The following is an 18,650-nucleotide window of genomic DNA, read 5'->3' on the forward strand; positions in this document are numbered from 1 at the left end:
CCAAGTCGACATGTTATTCAAATGAGGGGGCGGTCATTTAACATTTCGACTTGGCAGTACGGCCCAAAACTGCCAAAATTCAAAATAAATAAATGACTAAATAAATAAATAAATGACAAAAAGTGAAAATAAAAACTTATTTCCATTTATATTTATTTTTTTTAGATATAATTTTTTTGTTATATTTTTTTATATTCATTTTTATTTTTACTTTTAGTCATTTACTTATTTATTTAGTCATTTATTTATTTTGAATTTTGGCAGTTTTGGTCCTCCATAGTATCCCACTTCTGGATCCTCAATCAAGACAATAAAGAAAATGGATGCATAATACATTTGGAGGTAAGTAACTTCATGGTTATTTGGTTGTTGATTTCCACCGGTCAAACACCAGCTTGGCACTTACTGCATCTTCAACCGCCATTCCTGTTAAAACAAAACAAAACACTTAGTTCTTTTGTATGGGTAGAAGTAAATAATACAAGTACCAGGTAGTGCTCACCAAGGGATTTAAACACTGTTGTCTTCTCTCTCAGTGCAGGTTTTTCTCCATTGATGACTTCTCCGATCTCTGCAAACACTTCCACCTGAAAAACAACAATGGCGTCACCCCTTCATTACCAGCAAAAAGGACAACACAAAGTCCTTGAATTGAAAGAGAAAAAAAAATGACTGACTGACCTTGGAGAGGATGATGTCACCAGATTCAACCATGGCTCCCTCCCTGCTGTCAACATACACCACCGCTTCCTTCATCAGCACGTCATCTACCTCTCGCCAGTTTGGCCTGCAAGCTCCTACCACTGCACAATCGGTGACAAGATTTTTTTTACATTTTTTTATGGTTATGGTTGGCAACTGAAAAGAAAAAAAAAAAAAAAAAGAGGACTTAACGTGGCTGCTCACCTGCCACGTGGGCTCCCGGTTTGACCCACTTTCCAAAGAGCACCGGCTGTTGACTTGAGGTTACCGTCACTATGACGTCAGCTCCCTTAACAGCCGCTTCCGCTGAGTCGCAGAGGAGAACGGGACCACTGATGGAGCTCTGAAACTTGTCCATCCCTTCTTTCCTGTGGCCCCACACTCGCACCTTTCAAGAAGATCCAACGCTAAGGTAAACCTTGTCAAAAACATTCCACTCTGACTTAAAAACACAACAATTTACTATTTTTTTTTTTCCCCAAGTCATGCACATCAGACAGAGCTGCAGTGAATCATGGTGAACAAACTTACATTCTGTTATTACTACAGCAATCTCTCCACGACTCTTTAAAACTTTCTTTGGCCTGTTTTTACAGCAATTACAGCTCTTATTTATTTTTTTAATCTTTACACAAACTCTAAAAAACACAGAGCAACGGATATGAACAAAAATATTAGTGTAGGATCCCTGTGTTTAGAATAATCAAATCCCATTTTTTCCAAAATAAATTTATAATCTCACAAAATACATCACTAATCATGCCCAAATATTGACATTACTAAATGAACCTACAGCTGTGGCTCATAATAGAGGACTTAACATCCTTAATAATTATTATTATTTTAATTATCTTGAAATAACTCCCATTTTCACTCTTCTTCTTTCAAATTTAAAGTCTGACATAATTGTGTGCCACCATCCAGTGGCCGACAGTGGAATTACATGCAAAATAAATGGGAGTCAGAACATAAGACTTAAAAAGAAGAAGAAGAAAAAAAAAAAAGGTGAATGACTTGCTGGTTAAATACACTGAAAAACTTTATCAACAACTGTCCATGCACAATATTGACCAACACCATTTTTTTTTTTTTTTTTTTATAACTACAGCTCTTGTATTGGATTTTATTACAGATGTAAATTATTAAACAAGCGTTGATGTGACAACAGTGGAAGTGGGCAAACTTGTGCTCAAGGGTCATGTTTGGTTTTTAAAAAGGCTGAGTCAGTCCTTTCAAGGTAGAGAAAAAAAAAGGGGAAAAAGGTTTAATTTTATCTTTTATTTTTTCCTTTACTATTTGTTTAATTTTACAAGACAAAAATATGCTCTTTTTTTGGGGGGGGGGGGGGGGGGATAATGTGTAAAATAAATAAATAAAAAATCAGCCTATCTTAAAAGAGCCATATTGTCAAATTAATCGGTCGGGCCCTTGTACCTCTTTAAATGAAAACATCTCAGTGAAGATCCTGTAGTGGCTCAAAGCTTGTTGTCCTGTTCCCAAGATGGCCAACACCTCTGCTTGGGGCGGCATCAGCAACTGCACAAATGATTTCCACACTTTAGTGGCTGACTTCAAAAGCCAAACGCGAGAAGGAGAGCGCAAACCTTAGCAGAGATGGCCGATGCGGCGGCTGTCCTCATGCAAGTGATGACGTTTCCCTCCATCACCTGGACATGGGTGCGAATGTCAACCCAAGTGACGTGCAGCAGTCGCACACACACCCGAGTGCTACTCACGGCCTTCAAGCTTCCTCTCTTGGGGTCCAGCAGCACCACTGTGGCTTGAACCGCGGGTAAGTCGGAACCTTTCTTCCTATTGTAGAAGCCCACAAACTTTGTGCACAAGATTCCGTCGTTTTCCATGTATGTTGGCATCAAACCCATGTATCTGTTCAGACATTTTTTTTTTCATAATTGAAAACAGATCCCTAGGATCTTATCTATCTCAACATAATTACTACTTTCCTATTATTTGTTTACACTGTAGACAGGTACGATTACTAAATTGTGACATTGTCGAAGTTTAAAATGTTTTACGAAAATGTGAGGGTTGTGTTTACAGGGACACTTTTTCACAAGTTTGTCATCACGTCTTTTTATTGAAAGGAGTAAATAAAGGGGGGTGAAAGTCAATAAAATAAAAACTCTGATACATAGCATGCTAATACTAGCTTACCCGTTAAATTTCTGCAAAGACAGTGTAGACCTGACAGGTTGAATCACCTCTGAACAGTCACCTCGTGAAAATTTAGCCAAAGCTTCCTCCAGACGAGGGACGAGCTCCCCGTAGCGTAACAGACGAGAAACTTGCTGTTCCGAAATGACAACTGGTGGCTCGGCCATGGCTGCAGGACAGGGCGTCTGCTTGCCGTGTTGGGAGTTTTTTTTTTTTTTTTTTTTTTTGTATTCGTGGCCAAACTAGAGTGGAGCGCGAGCTGCGTTCGAGAACTGCACTTGGCTTTATGCAGATCAGGGTTGGACTAGAAGTGGGTGGAGCTAAATTATTGACTTTTGACATCCACGATGCAAAACTTATCCAGATAGAAATTAGTAAGGTGGGTGCAGTACCACATGTTCACAGCAGAGGACGCACACGGTTAATGTTTGAGGTGAAATACGATGAATGGGGTTTCCCATCATCCATCGTTCCATACAGAATCATTTTAGGAGCGCGTTTTTAGTAATTCGCTCAATTTTAGTGTCAAGTGCGGCAAAGGTCCGAAAAAACTGCTTCCTGAAGGCTGAAACACGAGCGTATAGCCTAGTGGTTTTCAAACGGGGGTCTATAAGGTCGCTGAGCTGTATCTTGGGGTCCACAAAATAATTTGCAGTAAATCGTGTTATTTTAAGAAGTGCAGTGGCCAATAAAATATATACAACTAAACTGATTTTAGAGCTTAATTAGCAAATTAAAAGTGCTGATGACTGACGCAATTTTTGACATTAAAAAAAAATAAAAAGTTTTCCCACCCAGACAAAATATTACAAGTACAAAGTTGTATTTTTTTTTTTTAAGGTCACATTTCATATATTATAACTATCTAAAAAACATGACTAATTAATTTTCATAACACTACTTTTTATCCTAAAGAAATACTTTAGAAAAAATGATTAAATACAGCTTTTTGTACTTCATTTTCTTTAAGAAGAAAAAAAAAACGTTTCCTGACAATTTAGATAAAATCACTTTAAATTTTTAATAAAAATTGATTTCAGTATAGGACAACATTTACAAGAATAATCTTTTATTGAAGGATAAAGTGATGTAATAATAATAATTTAAAAAAAACTCATCCTGGACCCAAAAAGTTATGTAGTTTTACTAATGTTCGTGATGTAAATCTTTCATATTTTTATGCAGACTGATTTACCTCTGTGTTTTAAGTATTTTTAACTTAGTCCACTATCAAATGGAAAAGTAAATACTTATTGTATTTCACATAAGGTATTTGATTATGAAGTACATGCAATGTCACAAAACAAGAATAAAAAATTGAAAATATTAAAATAAAGATTTATTATGAATCAGGCAATGCAATGCCTTGACAAACAAGCATAAATGGTCCTAACTAGAAACTCTTTTTGTCTCACATGATTCATAACTTGAAAATATCTAAGTTGAAACGTGGAACTTCCTTTTCATTATGAATGGTGAAGCATTTATTTTTTTTACACGAGCAGTCTCTCAATAGCCATTTGGGCCGTCTGGATCTGGGGTTTGAGCTGGGAGCCTTCCTTTATGGTGACTGAGGTCGCGATGACGGGTCGCGACACCCCACAGGCGCGGCCCAGGGCCTGTTTGGAACGGACAAACACATACGGGACGTTCTTGTCCTCGCAGAGCAACGGAAGGTGGAGGATGATCTCCAGTGGTTCAGCATCAGCAGCCATGACGATGAATTCAGCTATTCCTCTGTTCAGGGTCTTTGTAGCTGTGGGGAGAAACAGTGGTTATAATATTAGTATTCAACGTTAGCAACCCAGTGATTTCCAAACTTGGTTGAGTGCATTTTTTTTTTTTTTACTTTTTATTTTAAGTATTCACTGAGACTGTGTAAAGTCACTGTCAAGGAGATAAATGTGAACTATATTAACCTAAAATCATTCCAGGACCCTCACCTTCATTGGCCCCCTTCCTCAGCTGCTTGTAGTTGGAGGCTTGCTGCACCAAGTCCAGGATGGTTTTGGTGAGCGTGGCGTCGGCTAGCGGGTAGGCCTTCGGGTTAACTGGGGCTTCGGACTGCACACAAAATACACGCGTTATATAACCACACAGTCAGATGAAGCCAAATGCAACAATAGTGCCGCTATGATTTTAAAAATGAGCTCATCTTAGCTCGTTTGAATCTAGCTAGTAACTAGTTAGCATAATATGCTAATAGCTTGTTCGGTTTCATTCTGTAAGCTACTCACCATTGTGAAAAGTTCTTCTTGGTATTTCGTCCCTCTCGGCGAAATGCTTCACGGAGGAGTATTTCCCTTTTGCTGGGGATAGGGGAACAACAAAACGCGAAAATAAGATTTGGTTTCACCGCTACAAATGTTGCTATTTGTCGCGAGCTCAAACGTTGGCTTCACGTGTAGGCTGGTACGCATGCGCAGTTACGATGCTGAAGGATACCGGAAATGGTACTACTCTGGGCGTTTTTTGTTTTTTTTTCGTTTTTTCCCCCCCGTTTTAGTCGGCGTGTCCATTGCAGAGTGAAACAACGTCGTGATGTGAAATTGATCCGATATTGAACTTCTTTTGGTTTGTTGTGTGGCAGCAACGTGGTAGTTGACAGAAACAACATGACATAATTACGCGAATGTGCGACGTTCGGCTGTTTCCCTACGTGTTGCTATTCGTAAAAACAACTGTATCGTGGGGCAACTTATAAACAAAATACGCAGCCACCAGGATTGCACATTTGCGTGCAAGATGACTAGAAATGTTGGAGGAAGTTGGTTGCCGTTTGGTGTCCGTGTTTCCCAGTGTACCTGAACGCAGCACGGGCGTTGCTTGCTATAGCAACGTAGACAACGGAGACGAAAGATGGTTCACATCACAGAAGATCTGATCCGGCGTCGCGCCGAGCACAACGAGTGTGAGATTTTCTCGTTGGAGGAGGTCTCCCTGCACCAGCAGGACATCGAGAAGATCGAGCACATCGAGCGCTGGTGCAGCGATCTGAAGATCCTCTACCTGCAGAACAACCTCATACCAAGAATCGAGAACGTGGGCCGCCTCAAGAAGCTGGAGTATTTGAACCTGGCTTTAAACAACATACAAGTCATTGAAAACCTGCAAGGCTGCGAGAATCTGCAAAAGCTGGATCTGACGGTGAACTTCGTGGGGCGTCTGAGCAGCGTGGAGAGCCTGAAAGAAAACATCCACTTGCGTCAACTCTTCCTGGTGGGGAACCCCTGCACACTCTTTGAAGGTTACCGCGAGTACGTCGTCGCCACCCTACCCCAACTCAAGTGTCTGGATGGCACCGAGGTAACCCGGTCCGAGTGCATCGCAGCCAATCAGGGCCTGGAGGATTTGAGGAGGCGTGTCCTGGAGCAGGAGGACGAATATCTGATCAAGAACGCCTGCGATAAGGAAGAGGAGGTCAACAGGAAGCGGGCCGAGGAAACAGGAAGTGGTGCTCTTGACTCGGAGAAGCAGGAGCAGGCGAGCGAGTCGGATGAGGAGCGACGGGAGAAGGAGTTCTGGCACACGCCGTGTCCCTTCACTCCGGAATCCCGCCTGGAGGCTCACCGCCACCTGGAGGCCAAGAGGAAGACCAAGGAGAAAGGCAACGAGAAGAAAGCGAAGCCCCCGAGGACTCTGATAACTGCTGATGGACGAGTCCTGAACATCAATGAGCCCAAGCTGGACTTCTCGCTGACGGAAGACGACGACAACAACAGGATCGTTTTAGACCTGGCAGTGTACAGGCACATGGACACCTCCCTGATGGACGTGGACGTGCAGCCAACGTACGTCAAAGTCGCCATCAAAGGGAAAATATTCCAGCTGGTCCTGCCGGCTGAGGTCAAGCCCGACAGCTCGACGGCGCAGAGGTCGCAGACCACGGGACACCTGCTGCTCCTCATGCCCAGGGCTCAAGGTGAAATCAAGGTGACAAAAGCCGCCACACGTCCGTCCAAAGACGACCGCTGCCGCCGCGGCTCATCTGACAGCAAGAAAAAAGAGCGTTCCCTTCCAGAGAGGCTGGAAGTGGACGCCAGTGGAACCGTGGACATCGCCAACATTGTGACACGCCAACACACCATCGAAGGGCCGCTGGAAGCTTCTGGCTGGAATCCGACCGTCGTCGCTCCACTTGACGACGAACACTCGGAGGGTTTTGTGGACAACCCTGATGTCCCGCCACTCATTTGACCTCTAACCTCGTCCCAGAATGGTGAACTGACTTCAGTGTGGGTGTTGAGGAACATCATGTTTAAGGAAGATCAAGAAGTTGAGAAGAAGAAAATGCTGAGATGACGATATGAAGGTGCAGAAAATAAATAATCAATGACTTTGGTCTGCTTGGCCTTGTGTTTGAGTACGCGATGTCTCTGGTGGACACGAAACACTTCTCAAGGTCTTTTTCTGACTCGTCAATCAAACTTGACTGGGCTGTCTGCTTGTATTCGTTGAAGACATCACCTTTTCTGTTTGTCAAGGATTTGGAATAAACCAGACAAAAAATAAATAAAACGAGATGACAACAACAACAAAAAAAATAAATACTTAAGTCGGTTCTTCCTGTAGTTTGACGGTTCCAAATAGAGCTGCTCGATAATGGAAAATATAATCATCACGATTATTTTGGCAATAATTGAAATCACAATTATTCAAACGATTATTTTTTGATACAAAACAAAAAAATGTTTAAGATTTTAAAAATATTAAGACCAATTACTGAATTTATAGTAATAATATATATTTATTTTTGTTGGCAAAAACGTGAAGTTGGAGTGCAGCAGGACGATTTTCTGGTACAAAACAACTGTTTAAACATAAAAAAAAATAATAAGACAAAATTATTTGAAACACTATAATTATGCAAGTTCATTTGGATGAAACAAAATGTATTAATTTCGTTATTTTACCATTTGAAAAAGATGCAAATGTATCAATTTAAACAACTCGAAAATTAGTATTAAATTAGTATATTTTTTAACGATTATGCTGATTTTGTAATTGTATTATTGGTGCATCTACGCCACCTGTCGATCTGGAATTGAATTGCTAAGTTTAAGCAAGTCATTCACAATAGATTGATTGATAGAATTTAGTCATGACTATTTTTGTTGTTAGATATTGGATTATTCTCGATGGGCTTGATTCACACTCCACACCAGTAGATGGCAGTAATGCAACCTACCTACACCAAGAAGAAGAAGTGGAGCTCAGGAGGGCACTTTGACGCCGCCATATTGCTTCGTCGTCCTGTCTTGAAGGAGAGGGGAGATGAAGGGGATTCGGGGTTTTACTCAATTATCGGTAAGGACCATAAATTCACCAATCCTCCGGAATATAATCGAAACGCTTTTCTCTCTGTCGCTGTTTGTTTACGCCGTTTGTGTAGCGATTTCCCCCGACTACACGTCCCGACTAGCGGTGGGAAAAGCCTGGCGCTGTCACCTGAACCTCGGAAGGATAGTACCTCTTTAATTTCACCAATGTTATAATATAACTTGTAGTAATAACGCAATGTGTTATAGACGATAGATGGCTAAAAGGCAAAAAAAAATAACACCAAACTCAGTGAATTGAAAAAGTGAAGGTATGCTTCACGTTTTTGACGCGTCCCACTAATGAGGACACACACTGCAGAAAACGGATGGAGAGGAAAAACGTTCTTGTGATTGGCTACTTGAGAATATGAGGACTGTTGTTTGTAGCTAGTTGTATTATCCCACCTTCCATTTCCTGTTTTTCCAGACCAGGCTTTACGCTGCGCAGGCTGCCCATAAGGTGGAGACCACCAGGGCTGCCAAACATGTTAAATTTCAACCTCAAGATGTGCAGGTCAGTGATCGTTGATGTTGTGTTTCTTCTCCACAGAGGCGCTTCTATGCAGCTGCCAGGGCAGGCAGCTCTCTTGTGGAGCCCCTGCCTGGCCTCAAGCTCGCTCCAGGGCCTGCCCACTCCTTCCAGGATGTCCATGTATGTTATGTTGTGAGGAGGAAGGCTGGCTCCAGACGACATCCTTCTGAGACATTCATTTGTTTGCTAATAATCTTTGTTTCTGGATAAAGTTTTTATCCAACGCTGCTTTCATCATACATGATGGAAATGATCTAGAATGTCCGTTTGTGTCCCCTTCCAGGTGACCCGACTGCCCAGTGGACTGGTGATCGCCTCCCTGGAAAACTACTCACCAGCTTCCAAGATTGGTGTGTTTGTTAAGGCCGGCTGTCGTTATGAGACCCTCGAAAACCAGGGTGTGACCCACACCCTGCGACTGGCCGCCAACCTGGTACGACGTGATATAGCTGCCATCAGGCTAGAATGAATTTGTTCACATTTAGAAATATGTGAATAATTGGTGTACCCTAAAGAAGCTTGTAATTGTTTATAGATGCTAAATTTAGAAGACCATAAAGCATGAAACAACATTGCATAAATGGCTGCTCATAAGTTAAATTCTTCAACAAACGATGTTCACATCAAGATCATTAACAGTATTAGTATTAATGCTGTCAAAGTTAAAGCGCTAAGTCATTGATTAATCACAAAAAAATATGGCATTAATCTTTTTTTGTTGTTTTTTTTTGTTTTTTGTATTTTAAATTATGCAAGTTATTAACTGATTTGGAAAAAGGTGGATGGGAGTGTTTGACTTGGCGTCCTTGACTTGACACAAATGTTATTAAAACTCACATTACAGCATTTATTTATAAAAGAAAAAACTATCATTGAATTAAATAAACCCAACAACACTGAGATTTCAGCCGATGGTGCTGAAGTGCGCCAAAAATTTGTTTAAAATATCGAACAATGTATTGTTAAATACAGTTATGCAAATGTTTTTACTGTCTTAAGTTTAAATTCAGATCCATTTAAAGTTATCTAATGTCTTAATAATAATATTTAGTAATATTTATTCTTTTCCAGACCACCAAAGGAGCTTCAGCTTTCAAGATATGCCGTGGTATCGAAGCAGTAGGAGGGACACTAACGTAGGTAGCATTGAAGAGCAAACAAGATAGTTTATGTTTTAGGCATTTATTCATTTTTTATTTTTTTTATTTTTAATTTGTGCCTCTGCAGTGCGTCTTCAACCAGGGAGAACATGATCTACACTGTTGACTGCTTGAGAGATGATATGTGAGGAAGAATCGATCATTCCCCCCCCCCCAAAAAAAAAATCATATTTCCATGCATTTTTGAAATTCCTGACAAACTCAATTTAATAAAATCAATTTATCTGCCATTTATCACTCTTATACAAATATAGTAAGTTCCCTCATTTATTGCGGGTGTTACGTTCTAAGAACTACCCGCGATAGATGGAAATTTGCGTTAATTAAAAAAAAAATCACGTTAGTTTTATATATAGTATGTTTTTTCGTTTTGGTATGATTTTTACTTTATGATAAATGTTTTCATTCATATGTTCTTTTTTCATTTAAATTCATTTTTTTTCATTGGATGTATTTTTCTTTATTTACAGCACAGTATACTTTTTTCCCTTTTTTTTTTTTTTTTTACTTTTACTATAAATGCTTTTTAATTCATCTGTTTTTCATTTACATTATTAGTTTTTCCTTTTAGAGGTATGTTATTTTTTATTTACTTATTTCACAGTACAGCATATTTTATTATTTGTGTTTTTTTGTTTTGGTATGATTTTTACTTTATTGTAAATACATGTTCGTTCCTCATATATGGTCTTTTTTTCTTTTTCTTTTTTTTCATTTACAGCCATTTTTTCTATAAAAGTATGTTTTGTTTTGGTTTTTTTTATTTATTATACAGCACAGTATTTTTTTTTTGCATTTGTTTTTTCCCGTTTTGGTATGATTTTTAGTTTATTATGAATGCTTTTTAATTCATTTTTTTCATCTACAGACATTTTTTCCCCCATTTAAAAAAACTGTACTTAATTTCATCTCCTTGTTGAATAGCGACACAGTGATGGAGTATCTGATCAATGTGACAACGGCGCAAGAGTTCCGACCGTGGGAGGTGGCCGAGCTCACACCCAGGCTGAAGGTTGAGAAGGCCCGAGCAGAACAGAATCCTCACATAGGTGAGCGGGTCCACATCCTCAAAAGCGTCTCACACACAAAATATTAAAATATTGTGCTTCCTGTCCATCCTTTTTGTCCCAGCGGTGGTTGAAAGTCTCCATGAAGCCGCCTACAAGAACGCTCTAAGCAACTCTCTGTACTGTCCGGACTACATGGTGGGCAAATTCCAGTCTGAACATGTAAGTATTGTAGTTGTACTTCCACATAGTGTCAAGCGCACGTCTAACTTTGTTGCTCGTCATTTTTTGTTTTCAGCTGCACCAATTTGTCCAAAATCATTTCACAAGTGCAAGAATGGCGCTTGTTGGACTTGGTAAGGGAATTTCCTCTTGGAATTCGAAATGAATCAAAACCAAAGGACCTAAATGCTTCATTTGTTGTCTTCAGGTGTGGATCATTCGGTTCTGAAGCAAGTAGGTGAGCAGTTCCTTAACATCCGCGGCGGCGCCGGAACGTCAGCTGCCCAAGCTCGGTATCGCGGAGGTAAACCTCACGTTTAACATTTTATGTGGTTTGCTGCCATCTTGTGGCTGTCGTTTTACTGATATTTCTGTCACCCTGTCCAGGTGAGATCCGCCTGCCGAGCAGCAGCAGCCTGGTCCACTCCGCCGTTGTGAGCGAGGCGGCAGCGTCAGGCACAGGTGAGGCTGTCGCCTTCAGCGTTCTGCAGCACCTGCTGGGAGCTGGTCCGCGCATCAAGAGGGGCTCCAATGCAACTAGCAAACTGACGCAGGGTGTTGCCAAGGCAACTGCTGACCTCTTTGATGTGAGTTGGAATAAAATTAGTTTTTTTTTTTTTTTTTTTTTCTACAATTTTCGTTTTTAATTAATTTTAAAAAATCTTGACAGGTAAGTACTTATAACGTTACCTACTCTGACTCGGGGCTGTTTGGAATCTACACAGTTTCCCAAGTGGGATCTACCGACGCCGTGAGTGTATTCGTTGCTCTAATGCGCAAACCCCCCCACCCCCACCCCCTCCCGAATTCGATAAATAATATTTTTGCATGCTCCGCAGGTCATCAAGGCCGCCGTTGCCGAGGTGAAGGCTGTCGCTGACGGCGGCATCACAGCCGCTGACCTCACTCAGGCAAAGTAAGAAACCTCGAGATGAAAGTATTCATCCCACTAAATTGTGTACCATTCCAACATGTTATTTATTTATTTATTTTATAAATCCTTATAATAATATAACTTAAAAGGACAATGACAAAATAAAAACGTAAGAATAACATAAGAATAAACTAAAATAATAGCAACGGAAAAAACAGTAAGGACAAATCTTATTCTGGTGCGTTTTGGCCTCTTGGGGGCAGTGTGGTGCCGTGAATCCATGGCGTACACACTTAAAGTGAGCACAGAAGAAAGTTGTTAAGTTAGTTTTTCACACATTGGGAAGAATTTGTGCCTTTGCGTAGTGTTATCTCATCTGTGGGTATGTGTTCCCACAAGATTTGTGTGTTGATATTTGTTATTTGAAGGAAAAACACTCCTGAAGTTGATGCTAACTTCCTTTTAGCATTAACTAACTTCCTGATAGCGCTAGGCTAGCAGTGTATTAAAAACTAAGCATATTTAGTATTTAAATATACAGTGGATGTAATTCTTAACGTTGTGTATTTATTTTTACAGTTTACTTCACCTGCGGTGTCATTAAAAAGTTAAAAGGACGCGGACGGATAACAGAATAACCATAATAACATAGGCTACGCACTTACTAGTTGCTAAAGCTAAGCAGGGAAAATGGTGCATTCAGGGTACTTTCACAGCGTCGGAAATTTCAGCTTTCTTCTATGACGTTTTAAGGCGAGAATAACCAGCCAATTGGCCGATTGTTTTGGCCGATTAATCGGCCGGTCCCTGTACAAAAGTAACTCTTTTAACAGACTATTGTTTTCTTTGCAAAGGCTGTCGCTGAAGTCTGACTTGCTGATGTCTCTGGAGACTTCAGAAGGTCTGCTGGAGGCCATGGGCACTCAAGCGCTGGCTCGCGGTTCCTACCAATCCCCGGAGGAATTCGCCAAAAACATCGACAACGTCTCCCTCACCGACGTGGCCAACGTAAGACCCAGAGTGAAAAAGTGAAAGCGAACCTAATGAGTGCATAGCATTGTTTATGACATCAATTAACTTCCTCAGCGACTCAAGTACATTTTAATGATGCTCATTATCGCATTAATTTCCAGGCTGCCAAAAAGTTTGTGTCTGGCAAGAAGACCATGGCGTCCAGCGGGAGCCTTATTAAAACCCCCTTCGTCGACGAAATCTAAAACCTCCGCCACCTCCTTCCTCGGCTTGTCGTTTCACCTCTTCGCAGCAAAGCAGAATTGCTTCGCTCCACTGTAATAGGAAGACAATTTCCGTGCTGTTGGTTTGAGAGCTATTATGTCCTCTTGGTCTCGTTAATGTAAGATTTGTTTTGGGGTCATCGCAACATTATTTCCTGCTCATTCGCCCACTTACATTATGCTGTATAGCTCATGTAAAATAATGAATAAACTATCTGCCGGAAAGAGTTGTGGGTTATCTTGCTGAAGCATGTTTGTGTGATGTCTGTGGTCTCTTTACAATTTACTTTTAGGGATAAAATAAAAACATTGATTTAAAAAAAAAAAAAAAAAAGGACTTTTTATAACCTTGATTTCATATTTCATCGATATTTTTTGTAATTCGATTAAAGTGACTACGGAGACACTCAGTTCATCAACCAGTTGATCAACCTTGCATTAAATCTGGTAAGTCACAAATACGGAAGTAGATTTTCCAGTTATCTGTATTTCAGTTGAGCTTATTTTTCTGTTGACTATTTGTTTTTTACTTCCTACATTTGAAAATGGTTATCTGTGCTTTCTACTACTTACGTAACAATTTAAAAAAAAACTTTGTGCTTTAAGTGGTTTTTATTTATTCATTTTTACAAACAATTATTTTCACTTTATATTTTTTCTTGTTTACTCCTATCGAACGAGAGATCTGTAGGTACCTGAAGTAGCCGCGGGGCACCTCCTCCCGTGTGTTCTCGCGAGATTTCCCGATGACAGACGCGAAGAAAGCAAGCTTGCTGGATTTGAGTTTGTTTTTTGCAGCTTGAACACGGCGAAAACCACAACGTCCTCGCGCTTGGAGGTATTTAATTTCTGTTTTTGAAAAATATTTGCTATAAAGAAGTTGAGGTAATACCGTATTTCGTTTTCGACTATTCTGTAACATAACGGGGAGAGTGTTTCAGGGGGGGCTTCAGGAAAGTCGACTGCATGGATTTAATATCATTTCTGGATAATTGTAGCGGCTAACGCATCCACTTTGTGTGACTAATCCACGCTTGTTGCTGAGGAATATCCCCGAGAAAGTTGCCGGCATGGCGGTCCGTGAAACCGGGCGGTGAGTCCCTCCTGCGAGGGCTGGCAAGCTCCTCTGGAGAAATCAAACCCGATTGTTTCGGATGGAGCACTTTCGCACTCCGGGATTCACCGCCATGAGCGTGATCCACACCTAGCCGTGGGCACTTTTGAGGTGGGACCGACCCCACAAAGACCGGAGCATCGGCACCACCCGTGTTTGTCCGCGGACATGGATAAACTGACCGTGATATCAGGATGTCTCTTCCTCGCTGCAGAAGTCTTCGCCATCGCCAGCATCGCGAATCCGGACTGGATCAGCACCGGAGAGTCAGCCGGTAAGACATGTTGCAAAACTTTCACCACTTCCACGTGAGGACGGTTTAAAGAGAATAGATTATGGGAAATAATAAGAGTTTTACATATTTTTCTGAAGCGTATGCACGACCACTGTGTGAAATTGACCACGCACAACGTCCACTATTATTATTATTATTCGCGGATTTTCTGGGTTATTCACTGACCCATTTTGATGTTTTTGTGCTTTTTCCAAAACGCCCTAACATGCCACAATGTAGTGCCAAAGCCCTGTGAAAATTTGCATAATGCCTCCTTTAAATTATGTCAACGTTTGGGATTTTATTCATTTATACAGTAAACGCGAGTAGTAGTAATTCACCATCGTTTGTCTTGGCTTAATTAGCTGTATATAATTAAGGCAGGAAGTCTAATGACTGAGGATGTGTGACTTTTAATGAGGTCTCTTGGGAGTGTGAGACCTTCCACCTGGAGTATTAAAGCACTATGCCATGTGAGTCATGATGTCATTATTTTGGCCATCTTAGCTCACTGTACATCGAACTACAAACAAACTACAACTGCAAGAAAAATGTGTTTTTGCTGGCAAAGTCCACCCCTGAAAATCTATATTCTTCATCTGTTTACATTTTTGATTACGTTACACTTCCAGTACTGTAAAATTTAAATGAAATAAACCACAACTGTAACTGAACTATACTTTTTCTTCGCTATTCAGGCTCTCTAACTGTCGGTCTGGTCCGACAGTGCCAGACCATTCACGGCCGAGATCGGACCTGCATCCCCCCTCACATGCCCCCGGAGTGGGTCACCACCCTTTTCTTCATCATACTGGGCGTCCTCTCGCTGACCGTCACTTGCTGTCTGTTGGTCATGTCCCACTGGCGCCGTGAGGTCATCCGATACGCGCGCTGGATCGCCTTCACGGGGCGTAAGTGTCTCGTCCACCTTTCGTCGCTTTCCACCTACAAGTTTAATCCTTTCCGTGACCATGCGAGTAAGTCAAATACTCAAATCTTGTGCCACGAATGAAGAAGAAGCTTAGTAGGCTGCAGTAATAGTAGTTTTGTTTTGTATTTTAACAGAAGATGAAGAACATACGTTGCTACGAACAATGTTAGCCCGTCTATGATGCTTTACATTTTGTTAGCATTTAGCTAGCTGATTTTTCTAACTAATGTGGTTTGATGAAGTACACGTGAACTTATCGTTGTTTTACGGAAAACTTCAACTGGGAGTAGCAACAAAGAGCTTGAAGAAAACAGTTCACCTTTTTTTTTTTTTTTTTTTTTTTTTGAAGAAGAAGAATTATTTACAATTTTTGTGAAGTCTTGTAGCCACCATCTTGTGCTCATCACTTGAATTTTTGCTCGCAACATTGAAAAACAGCCGAGCCAAATTTAAGTCAGGAAATCAAGTCACTTGTTGGTGGTCAAGGTGCCACTGTAATGAAATTTCATTTTCTCGGGCTAGTTTGTTTACAACTTTCAATTTTTGGAGTTGTTATGATGGTTGTAATAATTAAAAAAGAAAAGCCTTTTGTTTAACGTAGAAAAATAGCTATCTAAGCCAATAAATGTGTGATTCCATCCGGATTCCCAATTCAGATTTTGTCATTAGGTGACAGTTTGAAATTTACATGGGCAATGATATTTTTTTTAATTTTTAAAATTATTTAATTTATTATTTATTTAATGGCATTAGAGTGCTAATGGAAATACTTTCAAATTGTTTTTTTTTTAATTAAGGAAAAGTGATTATTATTTTTTTTTTTTTTAAGCCGTGTCAAAATACAATATACTATGATTTTTTTTTTTATTAAACAATATTGATCAAATTATACTGATTTATAAAAGTGTTAATTATATTTTGGAGTATTTTTTTATTTTTTATTTTTACTTTTTCATAATGGCCATTACCTTTCATATGATTATCATTGGTTCTCAAATTGGGGTGCATGACATAATTTGCAATAAATTATCAGCAGATCATTTTAGAAAAGGGACATATCTCCATATGGTGACCAGAATTCTCTCCAAAACAATATGAATTTTGTATTGTCACCTTTTTTTTTTTCTTTTTTTTTTTTAAATCTAAAATATGCAACTTTTTAATTTAGTGGTAATGGCATTAGTATATGAGGTCCTGAGACCAAAAAAAAAAAAAAGATGTTGATTTAATTTTATTTTATGTCCATGCAGTTGTCCTGTTCTGTATGGCCGCCCTCATTTTCCCCATCGGCTTCTACGTCAACGAGGTTGGAGGTCAGCCATACAAGCTGCCCAACAACACCGGGGTGGGTTCGTCCTATGTGCTCTTCGTCCTTTCCATATTCTTCACCATCGTGGGCCTGCTGTTCGCCGGGAAGGTTTGCTTACCCGGCTGACGTACTTTACACGCGGGAGGGAACTCTTTGCCATTTGGAGGCCCAAGACGCAAACTGTCTTTTTTTTTTTTTTTTTGGCACGATGCTCCCCCGATTGGAGCGGGAGAGCCGTCCGTCCATCTGTTTGTTCAGAGGGAGTGAGAGCGCATTGAGAGGAGCTCGGCTGTATTATTGAGGGAAAGAGATGACGAAAACACGCCAGTATGATTGTAGGAGCTTTTTGTGCGAGCAGCACAATGCAATTTGTAAAATATTCGGTGATGTTGATTTCATTTATTTTTTTGTATTTATTTTCATGTTTTGTAATTCTTTTTTTTTTTTTTTTTTTTTTTTTTTAAGTAAAAAGGTCTAATATATTCCAGTGTGTAGCCACCATTCGTGTCTAGGGATCAAATTGCCTTAAAAATGTGCATTAGTTTTGTGCTTCATTTGAGGATTTTAGTGTTCGTTTTTTTTGTGTAGTAGAAATACTTGAATACAGTGAACTACTGCTATTCTGCGAGTAATTGACACGGTCTAAATGAAGTGCCTCAATTAACACATCCAATATGCTACTAATATGGTGCAAAAAAAACCCCAATACATTTTGTAATTCATTTAAAAAAAATAGCACAAGAATATTGTACTTTATAAAAATATGCTCTGACATTTCACTAATTAAATAGACTGTAAAGAATTAAATCTTAAATTCTTCAAGTGAAAATAGGTGAATTGACGAATGCCAAACCACGAATATGTAGTGGTTCGCTGTATTACAGGTAATAGTGGCTGTCCCTAAACACTAAAATAAACATCTTTTCTGTATCATAATTGATGTGACTCTGCCCCCCCCCCCCCCCACCCCACCTTTTTTTTTTTTTTTTTTTTTTTTTTTTTTTTTTTTTTTTTACCTATATGGTGTTGATTTATGTCATTCGGGAGAAAACAAAAATCTCCATTTTGGTTTATATAATATATATTACATAAAAACTCACATTTGGAGACTTTTCAGTAATTAAAAAAAATGGAATTGCATTATCATATAAGCGGCGCTACATTATACAGTATAATAATAATTAGACTAAGTGTAATTTCTGGAGAAATTGTGTGGGAATGCTGAAAGCAATAATATAACATATAAACTCACATTTGGAGACCAGTAAGTAAAAAAAATAATAATGGAATTGCATTAACATAAAAGCGGCACTACATTATACAGTATAATAATAAATAGACTAAGTGCAATTTCCTGGAGAAATTGCGCGGGAATGCTGAAAGCTGAATGCTAAGTTTTGAATGCATGCAGAATGCTTATGAAGTAAATTGAGAGATAAATTATGACATAACCTCCTGGTTACTGGACAATGCGCTTTACCAATTGTGCCACCGAGCACAAGTGTATGGAAGTGGGCGTAGAAAGTGATACAAAAGTTGATATTATTAAATGTTAAATTGTGCAAATACTGTAAGTAATGTGGAATAAGATGATATATACCCTGGGAGGCGTGAATTTTTGAAGCTAGTTGAAATATGAATAATGAATTGTTACACAGCAAAACAGTGTGGAGAATAAAACTAACATGTGAGCTTCAGCATTCCCATAATAATAATAATAATATATCTAGCAAGTCCTAAGGCTGAATTGAGTCAGTCAAACTCAAGTAGAAAATGGTTATTATGTTTTCTGTA

General features: G+C 39.6%; 4 protein-coding genes and 1 pseudogene across 7 annotated transcripts; 3 read left to right on the forward strand and 2 right to left on the reverse strand.

Moving 5' to 3' along the window:
- Nucleotides 1–335: 335 nt before the first annotated feature.
- Nucleotides 336–3,142, reverse strand: LOC144005597 (ketimine reductase mu-crystallin-like). Its single transcript, XM_077503919.1, has 8 exons — nucleotides 2,878–3,142; nucleotides 2,439–2,589; nucleotides 2,307–2,369; nucleotides 2,137–2,238; nucleotides 907–1,090; nucleotides 682–803; nucleotides 503–587; nucleotides 336–426 (listed from the first exon to the last, which is right to left on the reverse strand). Exons 1-8 carry the CDS (start codon nucleotides 3,042–3,044, stop codon nucleotides 359–361), a joined length of 942 nt encoding a protein of 313 aa, XP_077360045.1. The 5' UTR covers nucleotides 3,045–3,142; the 3' UTR covers nucleotides 336–358.
- A 1,052-nt stretch (nucleotides 3,143–4,194) lies between these two features.
- Nucleotides 4,195–5,330, reverse strand: LOC144005599 (NHP2-like protein 1). The gene is made up of 3 exons (XM_077503921.1): nucleotides 5,115–5,330; nucleotides 4,821–4,941; nucleotides 4,195–4,633 (listed from the first exon to the last, which is right to left on the reverse strand). Exons 1-3 carry the CDS (start codon nucleotides 5,115–5,117, stop codon nucleotides 4,371–4,373), a joined length of 387 nt encoding a protein of 128 aa, XP_077360047.1. The 5' UTR covers nucleotides 5,118–5,330; the 3' UTR covers nucleotides 4,195–4,370.
- Nucleotides 5,331–5,339: 9 nt separating this feature from the next.
- Nucleotides 5,340–8,131, forward strand: LOC144005596 (dynein axonemal assembly factor 11 pseudogene; annotated as a pseudogene). Its single transcript, XR_013279621.1, has 2 exons — nucleotides 5,340–7,189; nucleotides 7,999–8,131. The product of XR_013279621.1 is annotated as a dynein axonemal assembly factor 11 pseudogene (transcript).
- On the forward strand, nucleotides 8,043–13,453 carry LOC144005595 (cytochrome b-c1 complex subunit 2, mitochondrial-like). Of its 2 annotated transcripts, none has more exons than XM_077503918.1 (14): nucleotides 8,043–8,184; nucleotides 8,626–8,712; nucleotides 9,014–9,163; nucleotides 9,802–9,866; nucleotides 9,958–10,014; nucleotides 10,815–10,939; nucleotides 11,022–11,119; nucleotides 11,196–11,253; nucleotides 11,328–11,423; nucleotides 11,507–11,706; nucleotides 11,790–11,870; nucleotides 11,959–12,035; nucleotides 12,848–13,001; nucleotides 13,127–13,453. In XM_077503918.1, the coding sequence occupies exons 1-14, from the start codon at nucleotides 8,152–8,154 to the stop codon at nucleotides 13,208–13,210; spliced, it is 1,365 nt and encodes a 454-aa protein (XP_077360044.1). In that variant the 5' UTR covers nucleotides 8,043–8,151; the 3' UTR covers nucleotides 13,211–13,453. The 2 variants fall into 2 exon arrangements, with proteins under 2 accessions (XP_077360044.1, XP_077360043.1); XM_077503917.1 differs by lacking the exon at nucleotides 8,626–8,712 and adding an exon at nucleotides 8,749–8,850 and having other exon boundaries at nucleotides 8,046–8,184.
- A 535-nt stretch (nucleotides 13,454–13,988) lies between these two features.
- LOC144005188 (uncharacterized protein C16orf52 homolog B-like) lies at nucleotides 13,989–17,786 on the forward strand. 2 transcript variants are annotated; one of them, XM_077503197.1, is made up of 4 exons: nucleotides 13,989–14,066; nucleotides 14,274–14,616; nucleotides 15,315–15,527; nucleotides 16,798–17,786. In XM_077503197.1, the coding sequence occupies exons 2-4, from the start codon at nucleotides 14,511–14,513 to the stop codon at nucleotides 16,980–16,982; spliced, it is 504 nt and encodes a 167-aa protein (XP_077359323.1). In that variant the 5' UTR covers nucleotides 13,989–14,066; nucleotides 14,274–14,510; the 3' UTR covers nucleotides 16,983–17,786. The 2 variants fall into 2 exon arrangements, with proteins under 2 accessions (XP_077359323.1, XP_077359322.1); XM_077503196.1 differs by lacking the exon at nucleotides 13,989–14,066 and having other exon boundaries at nucleotides 14,099–14,616.
- Nucleotides 17,787–18,650: the final 864 nt, after the last annotated feature.

This window comes from Festucalex cinctus, chromosome 17, assembly GCF_051991245.1.
Source record: "Festucalex cinctus isolate MCC-2025b chromosome 17, RoL_Fcin_1.0, whole genome shotgun sequence".
Classification (NCBI taxonomy): domain Eukaryota; kingdom Metazoa; phylum Chordata; class Actinopteri; order Syngnathiformes; family Syngnathidae; genus Festucalex; species Festucalex cinctus.